The sequence below is a fragment of the Parasteatoda tepidariorum genome, chromosome 7, assembly GCF_043381705.1.
Source record: "Parasteatoda tepidariorum isolate YZ-2023 chromosome 7, CAS_Ptep_4.0, whole genome shotgun sequence".
NCBI lineage: Eukaryota > Metazoa > Arthropoda > Arachnida > Araneae > Theridiidae > Parasteatoda > Parasteatoda tepidariorum.
The window spans coordinates 74,310,085-74,336,879 of record NC_092210.1 but is presented as its reverse complement, the minus strand read 5'-3'; the positions used below and the strand labels follow the sequence as shown (position 1 = coordinate 74,336,879).

Genomic DNA, 26,795 nt, shown 5'->3' with positions numbered 1-26,795 from the left:
ATATATATAATTACTTTCCTGTTAATATTAAAAACTCAGTTGACTAGTTGTAACAGAGTTATTTATTTTATAATTATTAATCAGTTTATATTTTGTTAATTTTCATTATTATAGTAATTAGTGTCGTCGATATTTTCCCGCCAGAATTTTCTTTTCTTTTTTACATTTTTTCTGGAATGTGACTAGCCAGCTAATTAATTAACACATGGAGCAAAATTAACGACTTCTTGTCTCCTTTCTCCTCCTAACCATGAATCTGAAGTTCAAGCAGTTCTTATCGCAGTGTTGTGGTAATTCATATATTTCATAATTTATCGAATATTCATAATATACATATTTCATAATATATGGACCATTCGAACAATGGTTTTTAAAAATATATTACTACTCTGAAAAAAAAATCCAGATTAGGTTACGATGAAAAGATAATCCATATTTACTGAAACCTGTTACGGAACGAAAAATTGTATTTTTAGCAGTAATAATTACCATAAAAATTACTCTAATTAAATAAATATTGCTGAAAGAAATATAGTACGGTAAATGGATTTTAAAGTAAAATGGATTTNAAAAAAAATCCAGATTAGGCTACGATGAAAAGATAATCCATATTTACTATATACATTATATAAAATCCATATTTGCTGGAACCTGTTACGGAACGAAAACTCCGATAAATTGTATTTTTAGCAGTAATAATTACCATAAAAATTACTCTAATTAAATAAATATTGCTGAAAGAAATATAGTACGGTAAATGGATTTTAAAGTAAAATGGATTTCATGGATGCTGCATCCAAATTGCTGGTACTTTGTACCGTAATTTGATCCGGAATTTTTTACAGTGCATGTATTTTACTCATAAAAATAATATTTCCTCTAACTAGTTGAAATAATGAATTTTTTTGCGATGTCTCACATTATTTTACGGTTTCTTAGAATAAGACTAAACAACTAAAACGTGGTGCAAATGAACTACTTGTTGTCTCCCTGTTCTATCCCAAAAACATGTCTCAGAAGTTTAAGCAGTTCTTATCTCCAGTTGGTGGTGATTCCTTCATTCCTTGGGGGATAGATAAAATGGTTGATTTCCGTTGGATTGAGCTTCTAGAATACAAATGAGCAACAAGTAAACCACAAGCAACAAGAAAAACCGATGTTGTTTGTTACCTTCGTATGATAGGCCAAGTAGTGCTTAGCTAGGGAACACTGGCGTTCTAGAACGAACCCATATCGTCTGCGTTCTTGAGTGATCGCCTGAAACAGAAAGAAAAGAAAGAAAAATTGACAACATGAGCAATCTGTTATTTATCACCCAAAGGTCGAGCATAATATAAATGGATTGCACAAAGAAAACAAAATGGCGCTATGGTATTACCGCAGAAAAAGGAGAAAATACTTTTTTCTCTCTCTTTTCTTGTCAGTCTAGGAAAGAAGTGAGGGCAAATTGCATTCGTTTCTGAAGGTTCATATGTTTAAAAGAAAAAAACAGAAAAAAATAAGAGACTAACATTGCTGCGAGGCACTTTCGTCTTTTTCTTTCTTTCTTTGGAACGTTTGTTTCTCGCATTTAGTGGCGAAAATATTTTGTTTGTCTTGAGAAGTATTCTTATCCGCATTTATTTTTGTTAACGTGTTAGCTCACTGCATTATATAAGATACAACAAAACTGTCCAATATTTTTTTTTCATTGTATAGTTCCAATGAGGATTTAATATTTTATTTTACATTTTATTTTATAACCAGCGTTCAAACAGCCGATCCAATTCAAAGTTTACGATTATCAATGTTCATACCCGTAGCTTTGTAATTTTGATCCCTACCCAGAAGACAAGTGAACTCCTGGGAGTCACGATGGCTCAGGGGATAGAGCATTCGCCTTCCAATGAGGTATACCGGATTCGAATCCCAGTCAATACGAATTCCGCCCCGACTCGCACCGATCACCGTGCTGAAGTGAAATATCCTCAGTGGTAGACGGATCATGGATTAGAGTCCCCTTGCCGTCAAACTAACCGTGGGAGGTTTTCATGGTCTTCATCTCCATGTAACGCAAATGCGGGTTAGTTTCATCAATAAGTCTTCCACGAAGACAAATTTCTCCCAATTCTCGATCCAGGAGTTTCCTTGTCTTTTGGATTGGGTTCAGCATTACAAGGCTACGGAGTTGAACATTAGTAGTCGTAAACGCAAAAAATGGGTCGGCTGTTCAACAACAGTTATAAAATAGAAATATAACGTGAACTCCTGGATTAAGTATTGGGAAAAATCAGTGGAGGACTTTTTGGAGGAACTAAACTGCGTTTGCGTTACATGGAGAGGAAAACCACGAAAGTTTCTCACGGGTAGCCCGACAGAAAGGAGATTCCAACCCATGATCCGTCTGCTACTGATGATATTTTGCGTCGGCACTGTGGTTGAGGCAAGCCGTGAGCAGAATAAGTATCAACCAGCTACCGCTGGAATTCGAACCTGGTTCACCTCACTGGGAGGCGAACGCTCTACTTCCTGAGTAACCGAGGATTTATAATTTCGGATTAGGTCGTCATTGGATACTCGTATTAATTTCATCGTTAATTATCGTATTAATTTCATCGTTAATTATCGTATTAATTTCATCGTTAATTATCGTATTAATTTCATCGTCAATGATCGTATTAATTTTATCGTTAATTATCGTATTAATTTCATCGTTAATTATCGTATTAATTTCATAGTTAATTAGGAGCACATGAATATTACCTAATATTTTAGCACCCCGCAAAAAAAAAATAATAATAATCTGTTGTAAAGATGTATTTATATGAAAAATCTTTCTGCTTGAAATGGGTGTGAGTGAAAATAATTCAGTTCATATTTTAAACAAACCCGATGGTGTGTACAAAATCATAACTTCTGATTGTCGTGTTTTTTTCCCTTTTTTTTCATCTTCAATAATTGATGAAAAGAGTGTATGAAGGTTCTAATGTACTTGAGGGAATTAGCTTTCAATCTTTTAGCTTGCTTTGATTTCTCATCCGCAGGTTTCCCCCCCCCCGCTCGTTTTAACTATTAAATTCCTAACATTCAATTAAACTGTTTGCGTCATAGCTACATCAATCTTATGAAATTTTGATTTGAAAGCCAAAAAGGTGGCTTTCTCAGATACCTCGCCGACTTTTGGTCACCAAATGCGCTAGTTTGAAAACAGTTAAAAGATTGTCATTTGAAACCTTTACCCTTAAAGAACAGCGGAATTTAAAAATTTAAAAAAAAAAAGAATTAATCTTGTTGACTTAAATAATATTTCATGATGTACGATCTTATTCCCAAAGAAATATAATTCTTTTTTGAAAAATGATTTTCAGACCTTTTTTTTACACTAAGATTAGTGTTTTGATTTATACTATTCGATTAATTCTACACAATAAATTCTATCATTGAAAAAAATTTAAAAAAAGACCTAACATTTTCTTTTATTACATTTTTTATAAAAAAAAGTAAATAAGAGAATGCATTGAATTTTCTGTTAATTTTTTTATAAAATATTTAAAAAAAACTTTATTGATACTTCTAATTTATTAAGCATGATTCCTTTTCGATGTCACGCATACATGTCACGCAATGATCGCTTACAGATCCCAAATTAAAACCCAAAAATTTATGTTGTTGTTGTTGTAATCGGCTGTTAAGTAGGAGTGCGATTGTTCTTGTTTTCCAATAACGCCATCTATGGCCAAGAATTCGACTTCTGCCTCACCCATGTGTCACACCCGTTTATTCGGCGGACTCATTCATACATCCATTCATTCATCTCCACAGATCGTAATTTTGACCTGAACCAGAGAACGATCAATTTTCAATTCAGTACCCCCAGAGGTATTGATTTGTGGTGGGAACATGAAGGACTTTGCGACCCGACAGGTTTAATGTGTACCAGTTACCATTTAATACACGGGGAGTCATCGACTCACCGTGACGCTGAATTTCAAATCCCGTTCTCACAAAAGTGAGTCCAGTGCCCTGCCAACCAGGCCATTCCAGATACCCGAAAATTCCCGGAAATAAATTCCATGCCTTAAAGCTGTGACGTTAACACGCCATGCATAACCACGTGATTAAGCACAATCGTGTGATTAGGTGCTAATACCCAATTATAGCTCTCTATTTAGTTTTATTGCTATTGTTTAAAAAATGGAAGTCATTGGGGGTAATAAATTAATATTTAATATAGGAAAGAAAACAAAAACGGAGTCAGCATCTACTGAGAAAATCTGCCATGAAAACGGCAATACTTGTCTGACTGCGTGTCTAAAATCAATACTTTTTGGAAACAGAGAGGTGAAGAAACACTTTCATTTGAAAAGCGCTAATTGTATTCAAGAAATCAAACTGGTTTTGATTGTTTTGCCACCTTCGATGCTAAATGACTTAACTGATTTTGACAAGGTCTCTGCTCCTTTCAGACCTAGTTATTAATTTGAAAACCCTAATCATTGCCTTTTACTTCATTTTATCCCAAGGATTCTAAAATTTTATTTTAAGTGAGGTGTTTATAGAACACCAATAAATTTTACTCAATTTCATTGCGAAAAATCTTTTATTTCATAATGCTTATTTCATGTGTGTCAATTTCAAACAATGCGTCGTTTATAAAATTTTTGAAATACCATTATGCAAAATAACTGCTAATGGACCAGCATTTAACGGTGCGTAGCACTGTTTTAATACTTTCTATATTGCCGGACTTTTATCACAAAAGAGATTCCTTTTAGTTTTATTGTTTTTTGTTTATCAAAAAGCCAGGCAATAAAACAGTCTTATGTTTCAGAAATCCGGACCGCATCCTCCTATATGCTGTTTCTGTAATGATGCAATTACATGGATCGCGCCAAATGCTATTGTCTCGCTTCTATTTCGGTTTATTATGGATACATTTATTCATATTAAACAAGAAATGAGGCGCAGAAGAAATAAAAGAAATTACTTGTTTCAGGCTCTGCTCACAGAAAACATCCAATTTCTTTTTTTCGTCCTCCAAGGCATGTAATTGCTAGGAATAGAGAGACAAAACGGTAAATAAAGTACGAAAAGAAAAGGCTTATATGATTTTAAAGAAAGACTTTGTTTTTTTTTTGTTGGTATTGTGTTGAAATAACATTGGTAAAAATAAAAATTGATTTATTTTTATTCTGTTAAACTGAAATAATGCTTTAAAAAATTTAATTTTTTGGATGAAGAATCTTGCTTTTGAAGTCTCATTGTTTTATTACTATTATTTGTTATTTATTATTATTATTTTTTATTATTATTATTTATTATTATTATTTATTACTATTATTTGCAATAACTATTTATTACCAACAATTTCCATCATATATTGATGGCTGTTGTTGGTCCCTCAATAGCAAACATACCATGTTGGTTGGCCATCATAAAGGAAATACACCATATTCCATTATAATATGATGGTTATTGTTGGGCCAACATTAATATACATAACTTGTTGGTTGACCATCATAAATGTAAACCAACAATTTCCATCATATTTCGATGGCTGTTGTTGGTCCATCAATAATAAACATACCTTGTTGGTTGACCATCATAAAGGAATACTACATATTCCATCATAATATGATGGTTATTGTTGGGCCAACATTAATATGCATAACTTATTGGTTGACCATCATAAATGTAAACCAACAATTTCCATCATATTTTGATGGCTGTTGTTGGTCCATCAATAGCAAACATACCATGTTGGTTGACCATCATAAAGGAAATACACCATATTCCATTATACTATGATGGTTATTGTTGGGCCAACATTAATATACATAACTTGTTGGCTGACCATCATAAATGTAAACCAACAATTTCCATCATATTTTGATGGCTGTTGTTGGTCCATCAATAGTAAACATACCATGTTGGTTGACCATCATAAAGGGAATACTACATATTCCATCATAATATGATGGTTATTGTTGGGCCAACATTATTATACATAACTTGTTGGTTGACCATCATAAATGCAAACCAACAATTTCCATCATATTTCGATGGCTGTTGTTGGTCCATCAATAGTAAACATACCATGTTGGTTGACCATCATAAAGGAAATACAACATATTCCATTATAATATAATGGTTATTGTTGGGCCAACATTAATATACATAACTTGTTGGTAGACCATCATATATGTAAACCAACAATTTCCATCATATTTTGATGGCTGTTGTTGGTCCATCAATAGTAAACATACCATGCTGGTTGACCATCATAAAGGGAATGCAACATATGCTATTATGATATGATGGTCATTGTTGGTCCATGAGAAATCCAACTTTACTTGATGGTTTACCATCATAGCAATAGAGCAACATTTTCCATCTTGCTATGTTGGAATTTGTTGGTCCATCAAAAACCAACAAACCATGATGGAAATTGTTGTATGATGGTGGCCATCAACACATGCTGCACCATCAAAAATCTTGTTGAAGCCAACATAAACCATCAAAATCCCTTGATGGTACCATCATAAATTTTGTCTTGGGTACATTGAGTTCAACACTTTGGCAATTATTGCAAGTTTGGAACCGATTAATACTTCTTAGTTATACTTTAATTGGTTATTAGCTCTATTATTATTATTTCATTAATAATATTAGACAATAAATTATTATTATTAATTTAGATCTTTCGTTGATTGCTATTTAAAAATAGGCAGGTTATGAGCAGGTATTATTTAAAGCGATTTTACCTGAATTGTGGGAATTTAAAGTGAGAGGAGGAAAAAAAATTGAAACTTCTAATTATCTGAATTAATACTCCAAAAACGAATAGGAAAATAAATAGAAATATAAAGGCAATATTGAGCTTTGGGATATCTGTGAATACATCGAAAGAACAAAAAGAGTTAATCCATTTCTCTGCCTATAGCTTGTTTTGTTTTACTAATTAATGCAGAGCTTTTAGGTAAAACGGTACACATGCTTCTGTTTCGAAGAAATTGCGAAAATAGTAACTTTGCATATCAATTTTCATTTAAATTAAAATCAATAAATGAAATGCATTTTTATCTTGAATATAGTTCAATGAACTTTCAAAATTACTTAAAAAAGTTTTTCGACTTGATTTTAAAGACAATGTTTTTAGACATTGTAATCCGTCAAATAAATAGTTAAACGTGATTGTTCATATTGAAAAAAATATTTTTGAAAACTACTATTTGAAAATACAATTTGAAATTTAATTTTGAATAGAATCATGAAAAACTAATGAATCAATTATGTGTGGTCGGTAAACAATTTTGTTTTTTGGTATTGATTTATTAGAAAGGAAGAAAGGAAAAGCATTTTATTCGCTCATTTCCGGAAAAACAACTCTTTCAACGTTGAAAGAAAAGAAAAAAACCCTGAATAAACCTTAAATTTGAGTGAGCAATTCAATCATGGGGTTTTATTTAGAAGAAACAAGCTTTTAATCAACTGTTTGATTTTGCTATAAGACTTTACATTTTTTTTACGTGAACCAGCCAAAAAAAGTTCTTTTGAAAACAAAGGAATCTTAAAAGAAATAATTATTTAAAGTCGTGGTTTCTAAGAATTTTTATGTTGAGTCATTTTCTGTTAAGCTAAGGAATAAATTTGTCTACTCTTTTTTTCTTCTTTTTTTTTTTGAATATTGGTTAAAAGTGTTTTTTGAAGTCCGTCGTTTATTTTTTATTTACGTTCAAACGTAATTTCTTACTAAAAAATATCTAAAACAACAAAGTTTGTTGTTAAAATTTGAAACTCTTTGAAACATCAAAAATATCCTTTTTTGTATTAGTTGAGGATTTTAAAAAATGGAAATCGCTTCAATAGTTTTTTTAGAAAAAGTATTCCAAAGTTATCAGTACAGTTAAGAGCAGTCCATTCTTCAAAAGATTAAACAAAAGAGATAAACACTTCCAAGATTTTGCTAAATTTTTTAATGTATCATAGATATACATCTTTACTTTTTTTAAACATATTTGTAATCGTTCTAGAAAATGTATAATGTGCTTTGTATCAAATTTTAGCTCGGGATACCGAGCATCTCAAAATGAACACACTATTAAGTTTTTATTTTTAAAAATAATCATTAAAATCTGAAGACAAAAATATACGGTTTAATGCGTACTGCTTAGGAAACCAATTTTTTTGCCAGGTTACAATTGCAATAGAAATGTTGTTAAATTACAATAAAATAAAAAATGATAACAAAATTCTTCAACAAATGACAGACATTTTCAAAATAACCACCACTTGCAGCAACAGCGTAGCACACTTTAACCCCTTAATGATCGGTTAATTTTCAAGAAAACGGTCATAAAAGTGCCTATTTTACCATATACACGTATTTGATTAGTGCTGACATCTAGTTTAATATAAACTAACTATTTACAATTACCTTAAAAATATCCTGGTACCGCCATCTAGTGTGTAAAATGAGAAATAAAATATTTTCCGTTCAAAAGAAATGAATTAGTTTTATTCTTATTGGCGCGTTACGACTGAACACTCCATCCCTTAAATTTCAAGGGAGCGAGAAATAGAGGGTGAAACCTCACCCCGTCATTTTCTCATTTTCACGGGAGTTACCAATTTACCAATCGCTTATGCAACTATTATCATTTGCATTAGTCTTAACAACAGTTCGATATACTGTTGAACTTTGCTACTAATTTTAAAAGCTGGAAAAATATATTACTTCCCTTCCTTAACAAAGCACAGTAAACAGTACGCGTCACACTCTTTCCTTTATACTTTGAATTTATTACTTGAATCTACGATAATTTTTGTGATAACCTCTAAGAACGCAAAGTTTTTCATATCTTTAGTCACTTGGTATATTAAATTTTCAGAAACGTAATGATGATAAGTGAAATGGTCTTAAAACTTTTGCTTTTATGTTCCTAAGGATTCAATTCAATTTAGCTAATACGATTAATCAGGTTAAACAACTGTAGCTTCTACCGGACGAAACAGAGGCTTAATTCAAAAGCAAACAGACGTGCTCACTGGAGCAAACGTTAACAAACAATCTCTATTCTGTCCTTACTTTGACGTCTTTGCCGATGCTACAGAAACTCGTCCTACTTCTTTTCTTCTGTTTCTTACACATGCCGAGAGCTTTCTGATAGGAATCGTGGTGACACTTGTGTTGCTGAAGGAATCGCTTGTGCTCACCCTGCAATACATAGAAGGAAAAAAAAAAAGATGAGTTACAGTTACACAAATGTTTTTTGACATTTTTCGGGAAGGAATTCGAAATAAGGTAAGAGAAGTCGACGTGATTTGAATAATGTGCCTCTGTGGTTTTTGTGGCGCAAATCCTTCAGGATAGAGGAAGACGTGAAGTTGCTAAAATGTCATCTAACATTTAACAGAGTTACATTATCAGGAAAAGTTAAGTATTTTATAGTTATAAAAACACTTTTTTAATTATGAACAAATTAATGAAATCTAGTTCTTCAATATTTTTTTTTTATTTCAATAATATTCTGTGCTAAAATGAATTCAATTACAGAAATCAGTTTAAATTTTTTAAAAAGAATAATATTTTTGACAAATAATAATGTTATATTTCTAATACTACAGAAAATTCCCTACGATGTTAGAAAGTTTAGAACGAGCTAAAGTATTCAGTTGTGCTACAAACTTAATACCTTGATGAATTGTTATAGCGTAAACAAATAATTCTTGAATTTCACATTATTACTTTTTGTTAAACCTATGGTTCAACTTGAATGGGATTAGAGTTTAATTTAATACCTCATTATAATTGGATACTGACAGGTTCGGTTTACTTACAATATGGTTTATTGTTGAGCAATTTATTTGTGAGTGTAGTGAGATTGTACAGTACAACTTAAATTTGTTTTAACATATCTGATATAATACTAGAAATAAACAGGATAGAAATGAATTGCTGGAATGTATATTGAAATTAATTTGCTTCCAAGAAACTATGAACTAAATATATATATATATAGATAAACAATCACGTAACAGCTAGTTGTCAGTTAAAACGGTCATAGAGTTAATGCTTTGCAATTTATAGCCCAATAAAGCATGGGTTGCGGGTTAGAAAAAGTGGCCATTTCATGTAAGTTAAAAATTATCCATATAATAAAAAACACAGTAAGATTTCAACCAGCAACTCAACATTTTCGTTGTTTTTACACTAATTTTCTAGGTATTTATTCACCAGATTTTGATAACATTTTTTTTCTCTCTTAAATACTAATTAGAGAACCGAAATGTGTGTCTTTTTTGGTCTTAACTTAGGTCCTTAGTTAGTTGGATTATTTGTAAAAAAGCTCTTTTAACTGTAATGCTTAAGTTTCTTAGAAAAATTATAAAAAAGTAAAATAAACACAGTTATTTTGCTAAGAAACTGAAGTAAAACAGTAAGTGTATTACTGTAGTGTTTATCTTCATGCAAGTTAATAAAAAAACTTGTATAATACTTCGCTCATATAATATATGCTGAAAATATTTCGTACAATAAAGAGAGTTAAAGAATTCTTCACGGAATTTAGGTTGAACAAAATGTTTAACCATTTTCTACGATTCATATCGTAAAGCTCTGATAAAGACTCAAGCTATTAAAATAAATTGTTCAAGATTACTAAGACTGAACTACATTAGTAACTTTAACTGTTAACTATAAGGCTGTCTCAATATACTAGAATGGTGCTCTAGATAAGCAACGTAATTACTTTTTGGTTGGTAACGTCTTCTTGCCTTTGTAAAAAACGATTGAAAAAGTCTTCTACGTTTTGTCATTAGTTCTGGTTGTATCTAAACAAAGTCAATTTATGAAATGATATATTTATTTCAAATATAAAATATGATTTATCATGTTTAAAAATTATTAGTATCTTTCAATTGAGCCTCAAAAACCTCTCCCTGGAGAATTTATAATATTTTTTTATGAATTAGAGAGTTTTTTAATAAACTCTTATGCATATTTACTTTTGTATTATAATGAAATCAATGAAACCATTTAAATCAATAAAGAAAATTTGACACAAATATTTTTTTTTAATTAAAAAACAGTTATTACATTGTATTGAATAATTTAAACGTTCTTTACCTCATCAAAATCTAGTTTGCCATTCAAAGGCTGTTAATAATGATGCAATGACATACTTTTTTTTACCGCAGGAAAACCTCTTAAACATCAATAAAAACAATGCTTTTCCCAACAATAAAACATCGATAAGTTAATCTATAAATATGATTTGTCATATTCATTTGTTACCAAGACGTGCGCGTTTCTAAATGTCAGAATTTAATATGCTGCCTAGTATAAACAATTACTTTGTTTTTAATCAGGTTAGTAACATTCTTAGGATCTTGAGTTGCTAAGAGCGCTTGGTACTTTGAATACTTGGTAGCTTGAGTTGCTTTGGTACTGAGGGAGCCTGTATACAAACGGTTACAATCAAGTTCAGACTTGAAAGGACCAAGTTTTTAGTGAAAGGAAGATCTTTTAGCAGCAGAAGATTTCAAAAGGTGACAGCATGTCTTCAATGGGAGAATTTAAAATACAACTGTGTGTGCTTTTCATTATTTCATATCTAAAAAGTAAATTCTGATAAAACTTGCCATTTGTTTATATAAAGCTGTTTATATTAAAGATATTTTTATATAATACGTCTTGGGCGCAGATATTTTAGTTAAATAACATTAGTTAAATAATAATAATATCTTATTTAGTTAAATATTTTTGTTAAATAACATTAGCTAAATAATAATATTAACTTATTTAGTTAAATATTATTGTTAAACAACATTAGATAAATAATAAAAATGACTTATTTAGTTCAATATTTTTGTTAAATAACGTTAGTTAAATAGTAATAATAACTTATTTAGTTACATATTTTTGTTGAATAACATTTGTTAATTTATAATATTTACTTATTTAGTTAAATATTATTGTTTAAACTACATTAGTTAAATAAAAATAATGACTTATTTAGTTCAATAGTTTTGTTAAATAATATTAGTTAAATAATAATAACAAATTTAGTTAAATATTTTTGTTAAATAAGATTAGTTAAATGATAATAATAACCAATTGAGTAGAACGTTTTTGCTAAATAATATTTAAATAATAATAATAACTAATTTAGTTAAATATTTTTGTTAAAAAATAGTTAAAAAATAATGATGATCTTTTTTTGCTAAATGACTAGATATTTTTGTCAATTAACTAAAACATCTACTACCTAAACAAACTATTTAAAAAAACCTTCTTCGATTGGATTAAGCACAAGGTTCGTCGAACTTCAATGCTTAGAATTCATATGCTTTCATATTTATTGATTTATTTAAAAACCATGGAATAAATAAACCAAAATAAAACTAATTCTTACCGCTACTACTTTTGTGTCTTTTTCAAGATTAGATTCCAAAGGAAGTAGAAGGTCTACATAGAAGGCTTTCAGCTGAAAAATAGAGTAAATTAACATTTAACAGTAAAATTAACAAATCACGTCTTGCAATTTTTATGTGCTTACGTCATTTTATTTTGTAAGTGGATTAAAAAAATAAACCAACTGTGTTATTCAGCTTTGCTCTTTAGTTTCGTACGGCAAAAAATAAGTAAATAAAAACTTGAAGGAAAAAAAAAGAAAAAGAGATCAAAAAATTGCGTAGGGCAGTTCCAAGCTACCTATCGATACATGTGGATTGTTTCATATAGACTTCATATTAATTTCCATACATTTTTGGGTGTCATCAGAATAAAATAAATATAAGTGATAATAGGATCCTTTTCCTATAAAATATTTTGTATCTGTAATTTAAGGGTATCTGCATTATTTAATTTTTTTTCTTATTTTATTATGCAATTATTACGTCTTTGATTTTGATTGTTTTTTAAATTAAGAGTTTCAAACCAAAAAGTTTAAAGTGCAGAGTCGGGGTCAATTGGATTAACAAAAAATTTCAATTGTACTCTTTTGATGAAACCCCGCTTCTGGTTACCATCATATTCTTTGGTTTTACTGACGTCCCCTTCGGGTTACTCCTGTTTATCGTTATGTGATTGGCTCTAGTTTTATTTTCATTTATAATAGTTTATTTTCAAATTTTAGCCGTTGTTATTCTTTATTAAGTTACTTTTTTCAGTATATATATCTATATACTGTAAAAAATTTCGTGGAAAGAATGGTTAAACAGCAATTTATTTACTTCTTATTTCACCATACTCAAACAAAGCAGTCAAATAACTTACATAAGATATTCAAACTATTAACTGTAAGAAAAACCGTTTGTTATCTACTTTCTCCTAATATGGTTAAACAATCAGAATTTTATCGAAACCAACTAGGCTCACCTTATGAAGCCTCTTAATTCCTTGCAATTATAGGTACATATCAAAGCCAAGAGGGTCAATCTGTTTATCTCATAACCGACAGAACGGGGTTCGAATCCCAGCTTTTACACCACGATTTTTCCTCCATTACAATCAACACATGAGTTTTCAGTGTCCTGCACTCCCCTAATTTGTGACCCTGGACTATTGGAATACGATACTCTCATTCACACATAGACGGCAACACCATAAAGCTGCTTAACACAAGTCTAGTGTTTTCATGACAGTAGTAATTTTTAAAAAAAAAACCGTGTTCAGGATTTTTTAACCATACTAATTGCAAACGGTTTTAAAACCGTGCAGGTAAAAAATGTTCTTTACAGTAAGCTTTACTGTAAGTTGGATGGACAGACGTAAAAACACTTACATAATAATGTGATATATTCAAATAGTTTGCTTTTGAGTATTATTTCTTTGTGTAAAAATTTTGGAAATTGTTTTGTACTGCTTCCTGAGAGGTTTTTAAAATGAAATGCTGAATAATAATCCATGTTTTTGATGGTTTTTCAAACATTCTCGTATAAACTATTATATATTAATCGAAGAGTATAATTTCTTTCTTTAAAAATTTGTTCTACTATAAGACTATATTGATTGGAATTTAGCTGACAGAAACAGAATGTAGCATAAAAAAGAAAGAAAAAATATTCCGAAAGCTCAAAACTATTTGAATAAATCACTCACAACTTATTTTAACATGTGCCTAATATTTAAATATCCAATCACAGAAAAATGAAATACGTTCTTAGATTCTTTTTAAAATATTTCCAACAGGACATCTGGAAGGTTTGGAATAACTTTTTGTCTCAATTCGAAAATATAATTTTTTTTTCTTTTCTTTTGTCATGCATATTTCTTTACCCCAGGTGGTATTTTTCTAAGTCGTTCATTTAAATTTGCATATCGTTTTCTCAATGCTAGCTAGAATAAAAACCGATTTATGTTTTGTTTCTTATCAGAAATATAAAATAAAAACTTAGCTGCGGTCTTTTCTTTGTTATTTTCATTTTGAGTTAAATTGAAATTTCTACCAATAAAGCTGGGTTTTTTTTGTGACAAGCATATGTTGATTAAAAGTTTGGAAAAAATATTTTTTTTTTAAAAAAAAGAAAGAAATCATATTGAAAATTGATTTTGCTTCCCGTATATTTCTGAGTACAAAGAAAACTTATATTTTTCTCTTTGTTAGTGTGCGTCATTTAGAATAAAATTAAAAAATGGAATTTGTTTGCTTTTAGATGTAGCTAGGAACTTATTTGCGCATAAAAAAGAATAAAATTAATATAAGCTATTTAAAAATTGGCTTTAAATGTGGGATTTAAAATAATCAAATTTAATGTAGAACTCTATTTCTCGTTTCAGAATCTTAGATGCTTATAAAAAAAAAAAGTTTAAAGTTTAAAAGTTTTATAAAGTTATAGTTTTTAAAGTTTATATTTAAAGTAAAAGTTGTAGAACGATTGTTGACACTATTTTCAGCAAATAGTGTCCTTAGACAGTTATAGAAATTTAACTTCAATTTATTCTCTAAGTTTAATCATTTTTCCACAACTAATCTTTTAATCTTTTATGCATTAATTGTAAGATTACAATTTACAATTAGTTACAATTAATGACATTTTGCGGCTCAAAAATGATTATTAACTCTTTAAAAAAATTAATTAATTTTTTCTTTGTTAATTTTTCCATGTGCAAATCCATTTCGGGCAAATCCGTGGCTAAAATTATGTACTAAATTTTTTCTTTGTTAATTTTTCCATGTGCAAATCCATTTCGTGCAAATCCGTGGCTAAAATTATGTGCAAAGCAGGCAATTCATGTTTCTTTNATAAAAACAGTTAAAAAAAATTCACGAAAAGTATGTGAATATTACTAGATAAATTGGAAAGTTTATTCACCAATTTACAAGTTTAAAATTTGACCGCAAGATAGAAATGTAAATCCATTCCAATTTCGCTTTCTCACCCTTTATTAGCAATTCATCACGATCTGTACTCTATCTAGATTCAGTACTGTTTTTTTTTCAACTAAACAGTTCATAACTTAATAAATGAATCTCTCTTACAGAAGTAATTACGAATGTATACAAATCAAATTCCCGAACATTTTCTCACCATATAAAAACAGTTATATACCTCTTCTTATGAAATATACATACTTTCGCCTCGACTTAAATGATGATAAATTGAGCGAGATAGTTTACCTCTGGCAACGCATGAACTCTTCATGACATACTTTGCAAGGAATCTGGTTTTTTTGTCCCCAGCAATAAATATATAAAGAATTATTTCTGTGAGATTATTGAAACATTATATTTTCTTAATGATTTTCACCCGTGGGTGCAATTAATTCATCGACCATACCTTTCTGTCTCTTCCGCATGCATTTAGTATCTGTACCTTCGGGGTAGTTGTGTCAACTTTCTCGACGACTTTCTTATTTGTCTTTTTTTTTTTAAATTTTTTTTTATTTTTTTTTATTTATTATTATTTTTAATAAACTGTTGTTTGTTATTTCTTACTTATTATTTCCCCCCCCCCTTTTTCATATGATATATATATATATATAAATAATGGAGCTTCTGCTATAATTGTTTTCCACTATATTGGTTTTCGAATTCTATATTGATAATGATTCTAAATATATACATTAAGGGTTGGGATCACGAAACATTTCACATCTTGTCATCTGATAAATCCGTTTGACAATATTGCGTTCTTAATTTTTCTTCTATATTAAGAACGCATTATTGGTCAATCCAAAAGAATTCTTTTAACAAAAGCCTACATCCAACCGTGAAGTTCACTTAGTTATTCCTGGTTTCTAATTTTTAATTGTTGAAAAAATTAGGCTATATAGGTTTGATTTGATGCTCAGATGACGAAGTCGAAGACTGAACTAGTGCTCTACTTTAAACAATTCTGTAAAGGCCTAAACTTCTACATCATCAACTATTATACCTAGATTATCTAAAATTTTCATGCTGTTTGATATTGCATTTTTTAATTATACTGATATACTTGATATTTTTATAAATATCAAATAAATAATACAAAGCTTTTAATTTGTACACTTAAGCATATCTAACTATTATAAATAAGGAGATGAAGTGACACAAAATATATAATTAAAAATTCAAAAGAACAAGAGATAATATTTTTATTTTTAATATTAAATCTATCAATTAAATCAGAAAACTAAAACTTTTTGAAAAAAAGTTAAAATTCAATGAATTCGTATTTCCATGGTTTTATATTTACGTACTTAAGTTTAAGTTCTTAAGATTGAGGTAAGATTTATAGAATAGTAAGTTTTGCTTACAATATTAGTTTGTTGAGCGTGTATTTCTTTATGAACTTCAACGAGCTGCATCAAAGCTGTACCTGAAATTGAAAAATGAATTTTAGTGTTTGAAATTAATGACACTAGCAAGTTTCATGTAAAAAATCGTAATTCATTTAGTTTGTTGAATTTAGGAAATTTAATAATAAAAAATATTCTAGAAAATTTTAAAAATTTTTAGGCAATTAATCTCTATAATGTTTTTTTCATAATGTTGTAGTTTATAGATTTGAAACTATTAATGAATTTCTTTATATAAATCAAAGTTTTACAAATAAAGAGATTTGCTGAAAATTAGCCGATTTAAAGTTATAGTTTCAAATGACCAAATACAAATGTGATTCTTTTTAACTAATTCAAAGTAAGTATCCAGTATAAAATTTAAAGTTAAATAACATTACGATTTCAAATTTAAAGTTAAGTAACATTAAGAATTAAAAATTTTAAGTAATATTAAGAATTAAAAGAAAAAAATATCCTTTTCTCTTTTTGAACATTAAATAGAAATTATGATACATTTTAAACTGATACAATGATGTGTCCAGCACAAAAATCAGGTTTGTGTGATAAAAAATACACCACTTTCATTTAAATAGTAAGTTGAGAATTTTATTTTTCATGTAATTTCTATGTGGTTGGAATTTCGAAATTTTTTTTAATGATTTTTTGATTTTTATCCACAAATAACCAAATTTATAAATAAATATGTATACAAATTAATTTATTTCAAAAAGATGTACGCAATCAATTAAATAAAAATACAGATAAGAATAAAAAAGACGAAAATGAATTTGTTTTATGTCTATTCAAAGTATTTCAGAAATTATGATAAATTTTTAGAGGATGTATTTCCAATACGAAATAATTCCTTATTATCAGACATTATAAGGCATTATAAATATATACCAGTAAAAAATAATAATGTTTTTTGTAAAAAATATTATTTTGAATTGTAACTGTCTTTGAAACGTCCGATTTACGTAAATTTTTAAGTTTAAATAGACGGAATATTTAATTTTTGAATTCAAAATAAATATTTTGGATAATTTTAGAAATTTAACTTCATTAACATTTATTTTTGTAATATTAAATTCACAAAAATTCATAATTCATTGAGTCTTTTAATAATAATGAATCAGTTTATATGAATCAATGAAGTGCAAAGACGCAGATTCAATACAAATTGGATGATACAAAGTAATGAAATAGATTCGAATAATGATTTATATTAACTGATTCCAAAATATGCAGTTGAAAGTAAAATGACAGAATAATTAAAGATAACTTTTTTATCATTTGTCTTTACAATCAATAACGTAAATAATAATAAAATTTTATCATTAACAATAAAATTTCAATTTAAAAAAGTAATTTCGAAAATTAAAAAATTACAAATATATGGAGTACTATGAATTTAAACTTTTAAATTTCTTTTTGAAGCAACATAAAATTATTTGGTTCAGAACAATGACAAAAAAAATTTGAATTTGAATTTCGGAGCCCTGATAACTTAATAAATGAACCACTCTATTGTTTAGTTTAGCAAATTATTAAGCTCAGTTGTTCCAGGTTTTGTTAATTTCAGGAACTTTTCCGGATGCTAAAAAGCCATTGGTAAAACTTAAAAAAATTGCATTAATGACATAACTGTTTTATTTTACAGTATATTTTTGAATATATAATCCTAATTATAATAAAATAGAATATTTTATCTTTATTGTTGATACAAATTTTTGTACTATGCAATTTAAGGTATAACTGAAAATTATGTATAGAACTGAAAATCATGTAAAATTAAGGTATAGCAGAAAATTATGTATTTCTAAATAATTAATTTTATTACTGTTCTAATTATTCATTTAAAAATAACATTAAAAATATTTTTAAATTAATTAAAACTAAAAACATCTACAATAAAAAATAAGGAGTAACAAAAACATTTTCTGAAACCAGGCATGCATTTTTTCCCCATTTTTTAAAAATTGTTTATGGTCTATTTTTTTACTGCTTTAATTTTGTCTAATTTTTTAAATTTTTAATTTACGTTTCATTAATTTATCTTAAAAACTTCAAATATATTCAACTAAAATCAAATTATCTCGAAACTCCAAATTAAATTCTTAATTCCCGTTGCATTTTTACTTTTCTTTAGTTAATGAAGTTTTTTTCCCCCTCGCGCTTCTGTAAACTTTCCTATCTCATATCCTGTTTAACACCAAATCACTGAGCCGTTGCCACCACAATTAATGAAGCAGACGCCATATTACTTAATTAAATTGCATTTTGTGTGGTGAGTTTTGAACATGTAGACACTATAGCTTAATTTAAACGTGGATGGTATTATAAATGTCGGAGATTTCACAGCACTCGACCTGTTTAAACAAAGTACCTCTAACACAATGCCATTCATTTCTTGAAACTCCAGATTTTTTTTTCGAATTCGTAGGGAGTGAAGTTTCCTGAGCTGAGAGCAAACATTTGAGAAAGTTTAGTCATCAGTATTTTTCTTGCGGTTTCTAATAAGACTTTTTAATCGTTAATTATGTTTGCTCTTTTTTTGTGGATCTGTCATTAGTCTAGCGTAAGTTTTAAAATAAAAAAAGTGGATGTTTTGTTGTTCTAAGTTTGATAAAATTTTGAAGTTTAAGGTGTTATCGCACAGGTTTTTTTTATTCCTTAAGAGTTTAGGGAAATGTTTTTAAACATAAATTGAACTAAGTTTGTCGCTGTGTACACCCATTTCATTTCGCAAATAGTTATGAGTTTATAAAGATTTTGTTATTTTTACGTGTGAATTACTCTTATAATAAGCCGTGATTCAGTTATTTTTATTAAATTGAGGCTTCGTTAATTTATTACATAAACTAAAAAAATGATAATTAAGTGCTTTTAGGGATCTTAAAGTGTTTTAATTATTGTAAACATAGTATTTTTAGGAAATTCCTCTATCCACTTCCTTAAAGTTTTTAATTTCCGATCTTAGCATATAGCACTATACTGCAGCTATTTTCGCTATTTTACATACGTCCAGAGAACAAAAATAAAACTAAAATAAAAAAAAATGAGAATAATATCACATATTTAAATAAAGCATAAACCACCTCTTGCAGAAATTTTTCAAAAAGGGTGAGTGCCATTTTCAAACAAAAAAAAATATGATTGTTGACCCATATGGAACCCTTTGAAAAAAAAGTTTGAAAGGCTATGGTTATACACTAACTCCCGATTTCTAAATGAACTTGCAATTTACACTTCAAATTCTCAGTAATAGTAAGTAATATATGTACTTATATATTTCCATAGATTACACCCATGACATCTTAGGTTTAGAATAGGTGGTCCTATCATTCTTTATTCATCCATAGAGAATTTGGGATGTTTTATGTCTATTAAGCGGAAACATAAAAAGAAATGGTGGTTTGATTTTTTTCGAGACTTTAGTTATTGATTGATTCGTTATCAACGAAAAAAATAGTTACCAATGGTTTTGAAAGAGTAAGAATCTCTATCACCTGTTTTTCGGAGTAATTTTCAGGGAATTAAAAAAAAATCTAAATTTCGGTCGCTATATTGAAATGAATTGTTCAGTTCGGACGTTCTAGTGGGCGCTAAAATGGAAGGATCACACAAATGGGGGGTCGTACAAAAGAACGTGAACTGTATATATTATACGATACTCAAGACGATACTATTTCTAATGGCAAGAGGATTAACAGTGTAGCAATAAGCATGTAATATCAAAAACAAATTAAAGTCAATTCCCATTTAAGAAAATTTTTATTTCAGTTACTTCTTTATTAAATAATTACAATTAATATAAATATGTATATACTTATGACGGAATCACAATATTAAGGGGCAAAATCGAAATGAACTAAATTTAAATGATTAATTTAATATTTGAAAAAACTGTACTTACATCAAGTTTCATCCACTACTGGATTAAAAAAATATATATTTGAACCTGAGTGGATGAATAAAAAGTATTTTACGAACGATTAAAATTTTGAACCAGATATATAAATATATACTAGGAGGCTTCGCCCCCTGCTCGCTGGCGCTCGCGAACCCCCGAAACTGTTTTCGCAGTTCATTTCGGATTGCTTCGCAATCCGATGCTGGCTTTGCTAGCTCATTGGATACGTTCTTAACGTCTAGCTTTTGTATACTTTTTTGAACACTGAAGTTCCGAAAACTTTTCACTGTAGAAAATTCTAAACCTGTGCATTTCAATATTAATTTGAAATTGCAAACAGTTCACATATTTTTCTTAATCACACTATTCTAAATTTCAGTTGTTGAGAAAAGTAACTGTTGTAAGTTTTGTTTTAAAGTCTTTCCCACCAGAGGGCTAAAACCATGTGTTGTAAAACAATATGAAATAGTACTGAACGCCGGATGTAAAGCATCGGCTTCGATGAAGATAATTTTGTGAGAATTTTTTTGATAATTCGGTGAGAATTCACCCGATTAGACATATGATGCTCACTACGTGCTCTTGCGCGCCGAAGCCTATCAATTAAAACGTATTAGCGTTTTATATAACATGGATTAGCCATATGATGCTCACTACGTGCTCTTGCGCGCCGAATCCAATCAATTAAAAATGAAAACTGTTGCCAGCGCGAGAAAAGAAATATCATCGGTTTTATTGATACATACGTACGTATTAGCGTTTTATATAATATAGATGGGGAGAGTCTGAACTAATGGTAGGAATTGAATGAACAGAAAGATGTATTGTAACAGTAACATAAAAGTCATTTCCTTTTTGCCTTCGAATTCTCTTCCCCCCCCCATCATCTCACGATGATCGAAGTTCCAAGAAGAGCTCTACAGTGAAGAGTGTGGTGGCTATCCATAAGAAAAATGCCACAACAGAAACAATAACAATAATAAACATATGAGATTTTCAGTTATGACCTTCAATGACCTTCCTTCACATACTATTCCTCAATTCCTCTGAAACGGTATTTTTCCGGTCAACTTTATAACCTTGCAAGTTAACACATTTACAGGGTGTTTTTTGGAAACGAGCTTTTGAAAATTAGCTTTAATTTAGAGTGTTATTAATAGACTTTATATTAAGAGATATTATTTTGGAAATGTGTAGCTGTTTTTTTGCCTAACATAAGCATTTATTTGTTGTTACAATGGCGAGAGTTACACCCTTGTGCAAGTTAATTGAAACAAACTCAATAAATTCAGAAAACTAAGAGAAAATGCTATTTTATTTAAATTTATGCAAACTCAAAAATTTTTAGTACATAATATGATCTCCACGACACTTTATTAACATTTGGAAACGATTCGGCATGAATTCCACTAATTTTTTACAGTCATATATAATATTTGTGTCCTTGTACCACACATGAATTAACGCCGTGATTAGCTTCTCCATAGTTGTACAGTCCATATTTAATAGGCGATTCTTGCATATGGCCCAGAGATTCTCAATTGCGTTGATATCCGGAGAGTTCCTGAACACAATCTNTCGAATTCTCTTCCCCCCCCCATCATCTCACGATGATCGAAGTTCCAAGAAGAGCTCTACAGTGAAGAGTGTGGTGGCTATCCATAAGAAAAATGCCGCAACAGAAACAATAACAATAATAAACATATGAGATTTTCAGTTATGACCTTCAATAACCTTCCTTCACATAATATTCCTCTGAAACGGTATTTTTCCGGTCAACTATATAACCTTGCAAGGTAACACATTTACAGGGTGCTTTTTGGAAACGAGCTTTTGAAAATTAGCTTTAATTTAGTGTGTTATTAATAGACTTCATATTAAGAGATATTATTTTGGAAATGTGTAGCTGTTTTTTTGCCAAACATAAGCATTTATTTGTTGTTACAATGGCGAGAGTTATGTATTAATTTATGACTTATGCTATTTGTGTTTACTAATGTCGAACACAATCAGAATATTCGTCACACTAAAATAAATGCAGCTAACACGATGTAACGTGTACGGCATATTAACGAGAAGTCCGACGGTCTGTTGCCATTACAATGCTAACATTAAAGAGACAAAAATTGTATGTTTAATAACAAGTTAAAAATTGCTCGCATTCATCCATCGCAACAATTTATTTTTTGGGAAATGCATTAAGCAATTTTATAGGAAGAAATTCTTAAATGGGAGACATATTTATTTATGCCAGGTGCCAATATTAAAAAGCGATAACGAACATAGTTTACTTCTCAAAGCAATGTGCTTGCGAACACTGGCTACTCTTGAAAATTCTGCGGCGCAGTTAAAAAAAGTGCTTCTTTTACTACCACATATCTAACATGCCGCTTTATTTCTCTTCTTCATAACTTTACTATTAATCAAATGACATCAAAAATATTGTTCTTCATTTTCTTCTTGTAGAAACTTATTATGATTCAGAAACTTATCATTTCTGTCCTTCATAAAATGCAGAACTATATTATTCAGTTTACATTCTGTAGGTTAAAGCAGTTTACATTGTACAGAAGAAAAAACTGTTAAATTTGCAGAAAAAACTGTCAATATAGGAAATGACTGTAAAATGATTTAAAAAAAAAGATAGCTATCCTACGGTGAGCAAAACTTCATGGCAAAAACTAGAATTTAAATTAACAGTTTTAATTCGATTATGATTGGAGTGAAAAACTGCTTTGTGAAAACAGTTTTAAACCGTCAAATATACGGAAAAAGTCTGTTAAAAAAAAGGGAAGGGGTGTTTTTTGCAACGTTTAGGTAACGGTTAAAAACAGAAAAAAAATCTGTTTTTATCTTTAAACAGTTTTTTTCAGTAAAAATATGTTTTTTTCCTGTAGAACTTGCAGTTACTTTTGCATAGATATGTATTTTAAATAAAAGTAGTTGTTCAAAAAAAGTTAAATATGTTTATTTTACTTTTTAGTCTTTTTGTTGCTATTTTTACATTAAATATATGTATTTGCTTATAGCGAAAATCTTGCTAAGACGACAATTTTATCTGCTATTATGAATCGCCGTTATAACGGACTTCTACTGTATTTAGAGCGTGTAGCGAGCAAGTGTAAGTAATATGCATTGAATACATATTTTACATGCTTCAAAATTACCATGAATATATCTAGAAGCAAAATATGTTACTGAATATGTCATGGTATGAAATTTTAAAAATTAGATCTATAGTCTATTATCGAAATAAGCAATTGCATATAAATACTTTATATTGTCATATTAATTCTACCTCCAGAATCCAACCTGCATTTTATTTAAAGTTTTTAAAGACATACAGCACCCTTCTTAATATTATTTAATTTTTTATTCATTTAATTTTTATTTTATCGCATATTTTCTTGCAAATTTTTTTCTTCATCTTGTACTAAATTAATCTTTAATTAAAAACTAAGCCCCCATTGCCCCCCTTTTCAGCCTTTCTACCAACTAACTCTTTCCGAAGATTGAAAACGTACCCCTTGGTCACCTCTTCATAAAATGAGCAATCATTGAGGGGGTACTCAACATAAAAACACTTTATCTGAGCCTTAGTACAGTCTTTTTATTAGTGCGCTCTTTTTATTTTTATTCTTAGAACATTCGTTTTTTCTTCTAAGATTATATAAGAAATAGAGAAGTGAACATAATACCATGTATTTAAATATCTTTGTAATTAAATACAATATCATGCGCAATATTATTGTACTCCGGAGGAAAAAGGACATATGTATGCAAATATAAAAAAAATAAATGCTCAGTAAGTTGGCATTGGAAATTCTTCCTATAAAAAAAAAGCTGAATAGGATTACTTAAGTCACAGGGTTGGTGACAGGTTATGGTCAATATATCTAACCAATAAGAAAACGGAATCTTAGGGGGAAGCTCACGACTCCATAAAAAAAAATAATACGAAGAAGAAGATGGGGGTGGAAGGGGCATCAGATATTTTATTTTATGGGTTAGGGATGCTTTTTATAGACGAAAACCTTTAGGAGGAAGCAGGGGGTAGGGTTAAAAGAAGATTTGGCGCGAAAGCCTCCTACACGCAGCGTGCCACGCTAAGGTGATTATGTGCGATGCAGCGAAACCATCAATATCGAGGCGAGTTGAGCTGGTGCCTAGCTGCGTTTATGGCCATTAAGATCCTGCAGCCTAAGATGGGGGGTGTCAGTTTTTATTTGTTCAGTTCTCTCTCTCTGGAGCTTCTGGTAGAAATTGAAGGGGAATCCGGGAGAGGGGAATTCCAGAATGGAACAATTTCTAAATTACGTAGAAGGAAACAAGGATCTTCAGTGAGTTGTTTTTTTTTTTAAAGCTCTTAATTTTAATTTCGTTAACGCCTCCGTTGGGAAGTGTGATGATTTAAATCAGTAATGAAGAGATTAGGAAGAGGAAAAAGAATGGGCAAACTCCTGTTCTTTTCCTGTTAAAACTCATTCTTTTGTGTTAAAAGGAAGTTAGAAAAGTCGCGTTTAATTTTGACCTTCGAGGAGAAAGAATAAAATCGAGCCTCGTTTCGTTCCCAAGACGTTAAATTTTTCTCAATTTAGATTCGAGATAATATTTATCATTTCAAAACTCCAAGTTAGGTGGGCGTTAAAGTTTCGGGTTTTTATGTATAAATGAATTTCACAATTTTGATTATGTTTTTATGAAAAATAATTAAAAAAATGTATCTTTTTTTAACAATGTTGCTTCTTTCATTAATGCTTCAAAAGAATTTCCTTTCAAAAGATATAACTATAAAATAACATCCAATTTCAGTTACTTGGGGAATAAGTTTTTTATAAATAAATATGAAGTTTTGTGAGATTATGAGTTTAAAGTTATATTCCACTACAATTACTGTTTAAAACAGCACGAGAAATTGGTTTTCTTCATTCTTTTTTTGCACAGGTAATATTTTTCTCTTATTATCTTACTAAGTTTGCTGATATGCTTTTTTTTAATCATTGCAGACTTTTTTCAATTAGTGGTTTGAATATTTTAAAAAATATTTTCTAAATATTCATTCATTGCGCTACTGGTTATCATAAATCTTACGAAATTAGATCTTTTCTAGAATACTAACATAAAAATAAGCTCTACCGACACATTTGTTTAATAAAACAATATATCAAAGTTAGCTCTCAAATTCCCATAAACTTTTCTCGTAAAATAACTTCTCCCGAAAACTGTTTATTTAAAAAAAAAAAAAATTCTTAAATTATTTGTACCAAGAAATATTTCCGTAAGACAAGAGGTGCCAACTTTCAAATCAAACTAACAATCATTAATCAGAAGTACAGTAACACAAATATATATATATAAAAATTATTTATATTTTTTAATTGTTGTTTTTAGAAATGTTTCAGGAATAGAAAAAAATATTACAGATTAGTTACAAACAGCAAAATTTTATAACTCTTGGTGGGTATGAGGGTAAAAAAAAACTATAATTTTGGACAGATTATTACAGAAATTCTCAAAAACCGTAATTTTCCTTATTAAATCGTAAGATCGTAATTTTGACTACGAAATCATAATAAAAACAAATTTGTAATAGCTTTCAGCACGGTAAAACAATTCTACACTTGTAAAACCAATTTCGCCCAAAAAATGTCTTTTTTGAAAAAATTCTACTCCTTTATATAATACAATTTATACTTAAAATGAGTGGAAAATAAAAATAAAAGAGATAATAGAAACTTATAGGAAATATTTGAAATGTAAAGGCTAAATCATATCCTTACCATGCAGCTTANCTTCTCCCGAAAACTGTTTATTTTAAAACAATTTTTTTCTTATTAAATCATTTGTACGAAGAAATATTTCCGTAAGACAAGCTGTGCCAACTTTCAAATCAAACTAGCAATCATTAATCAGATTTACAGTAACACAAATATATATATAAAAATAGAAAAAAAAATAGAAAAATATATATAAAAATAGAAAAATATATATTCAGGAATAGAAAAAAATATTACAGATTAGTTACAAACAACAAAATTTTATAACTCTTGGTGGGTATGAGGGTAAAAAAAACTATAATTATGAACAGATTATTACAGAAATTCTCAAAAACCGTAATTTTCCAAATTAAACTGTAAG

General features: G+C 29.2%; 1 protein-coding gene across 7 annotated transcripts in view; it reads right to left on the bottom strand.

The window, feature by feature from the left end:
* LOC107443943 (BAR/IMD domain-containing adapter protein 2) overlaps positions 1-26,795 on the bottom strand; it is a 239,498-nt gene that overhangs the window by 51,181 nt on the left and 161,522 nt on the right. For all 7 annotated transcript variants that reach the window (XM_071183633.1, XM_043039366.2, XM_071183634.1 and 4 more), the window contains 5 exons: positions 16,721-16,782; positions 12,396-12,467; positions 9,068-9,196; positions 4,967-5,032; positions 1,171-1,257 (listed from right to left, as the gene is read on the bottom strand). In XM_071183633.1, coding sequence (XP_071039734.1) covers positions 1,171-1,257; positions 4,967-5,032; positions 9,068-9,196; positions 12,396-12,467; positions 16,721-16,782 — 416 coding nt within the window. The remainder of the gene's footprint in view (positions 1-1,170; positions 1,258-4,966; positions 5,033-9,067; positions 9,197-12,395; positions 12,468-16,720; positions 16,783-26,795) is intronic.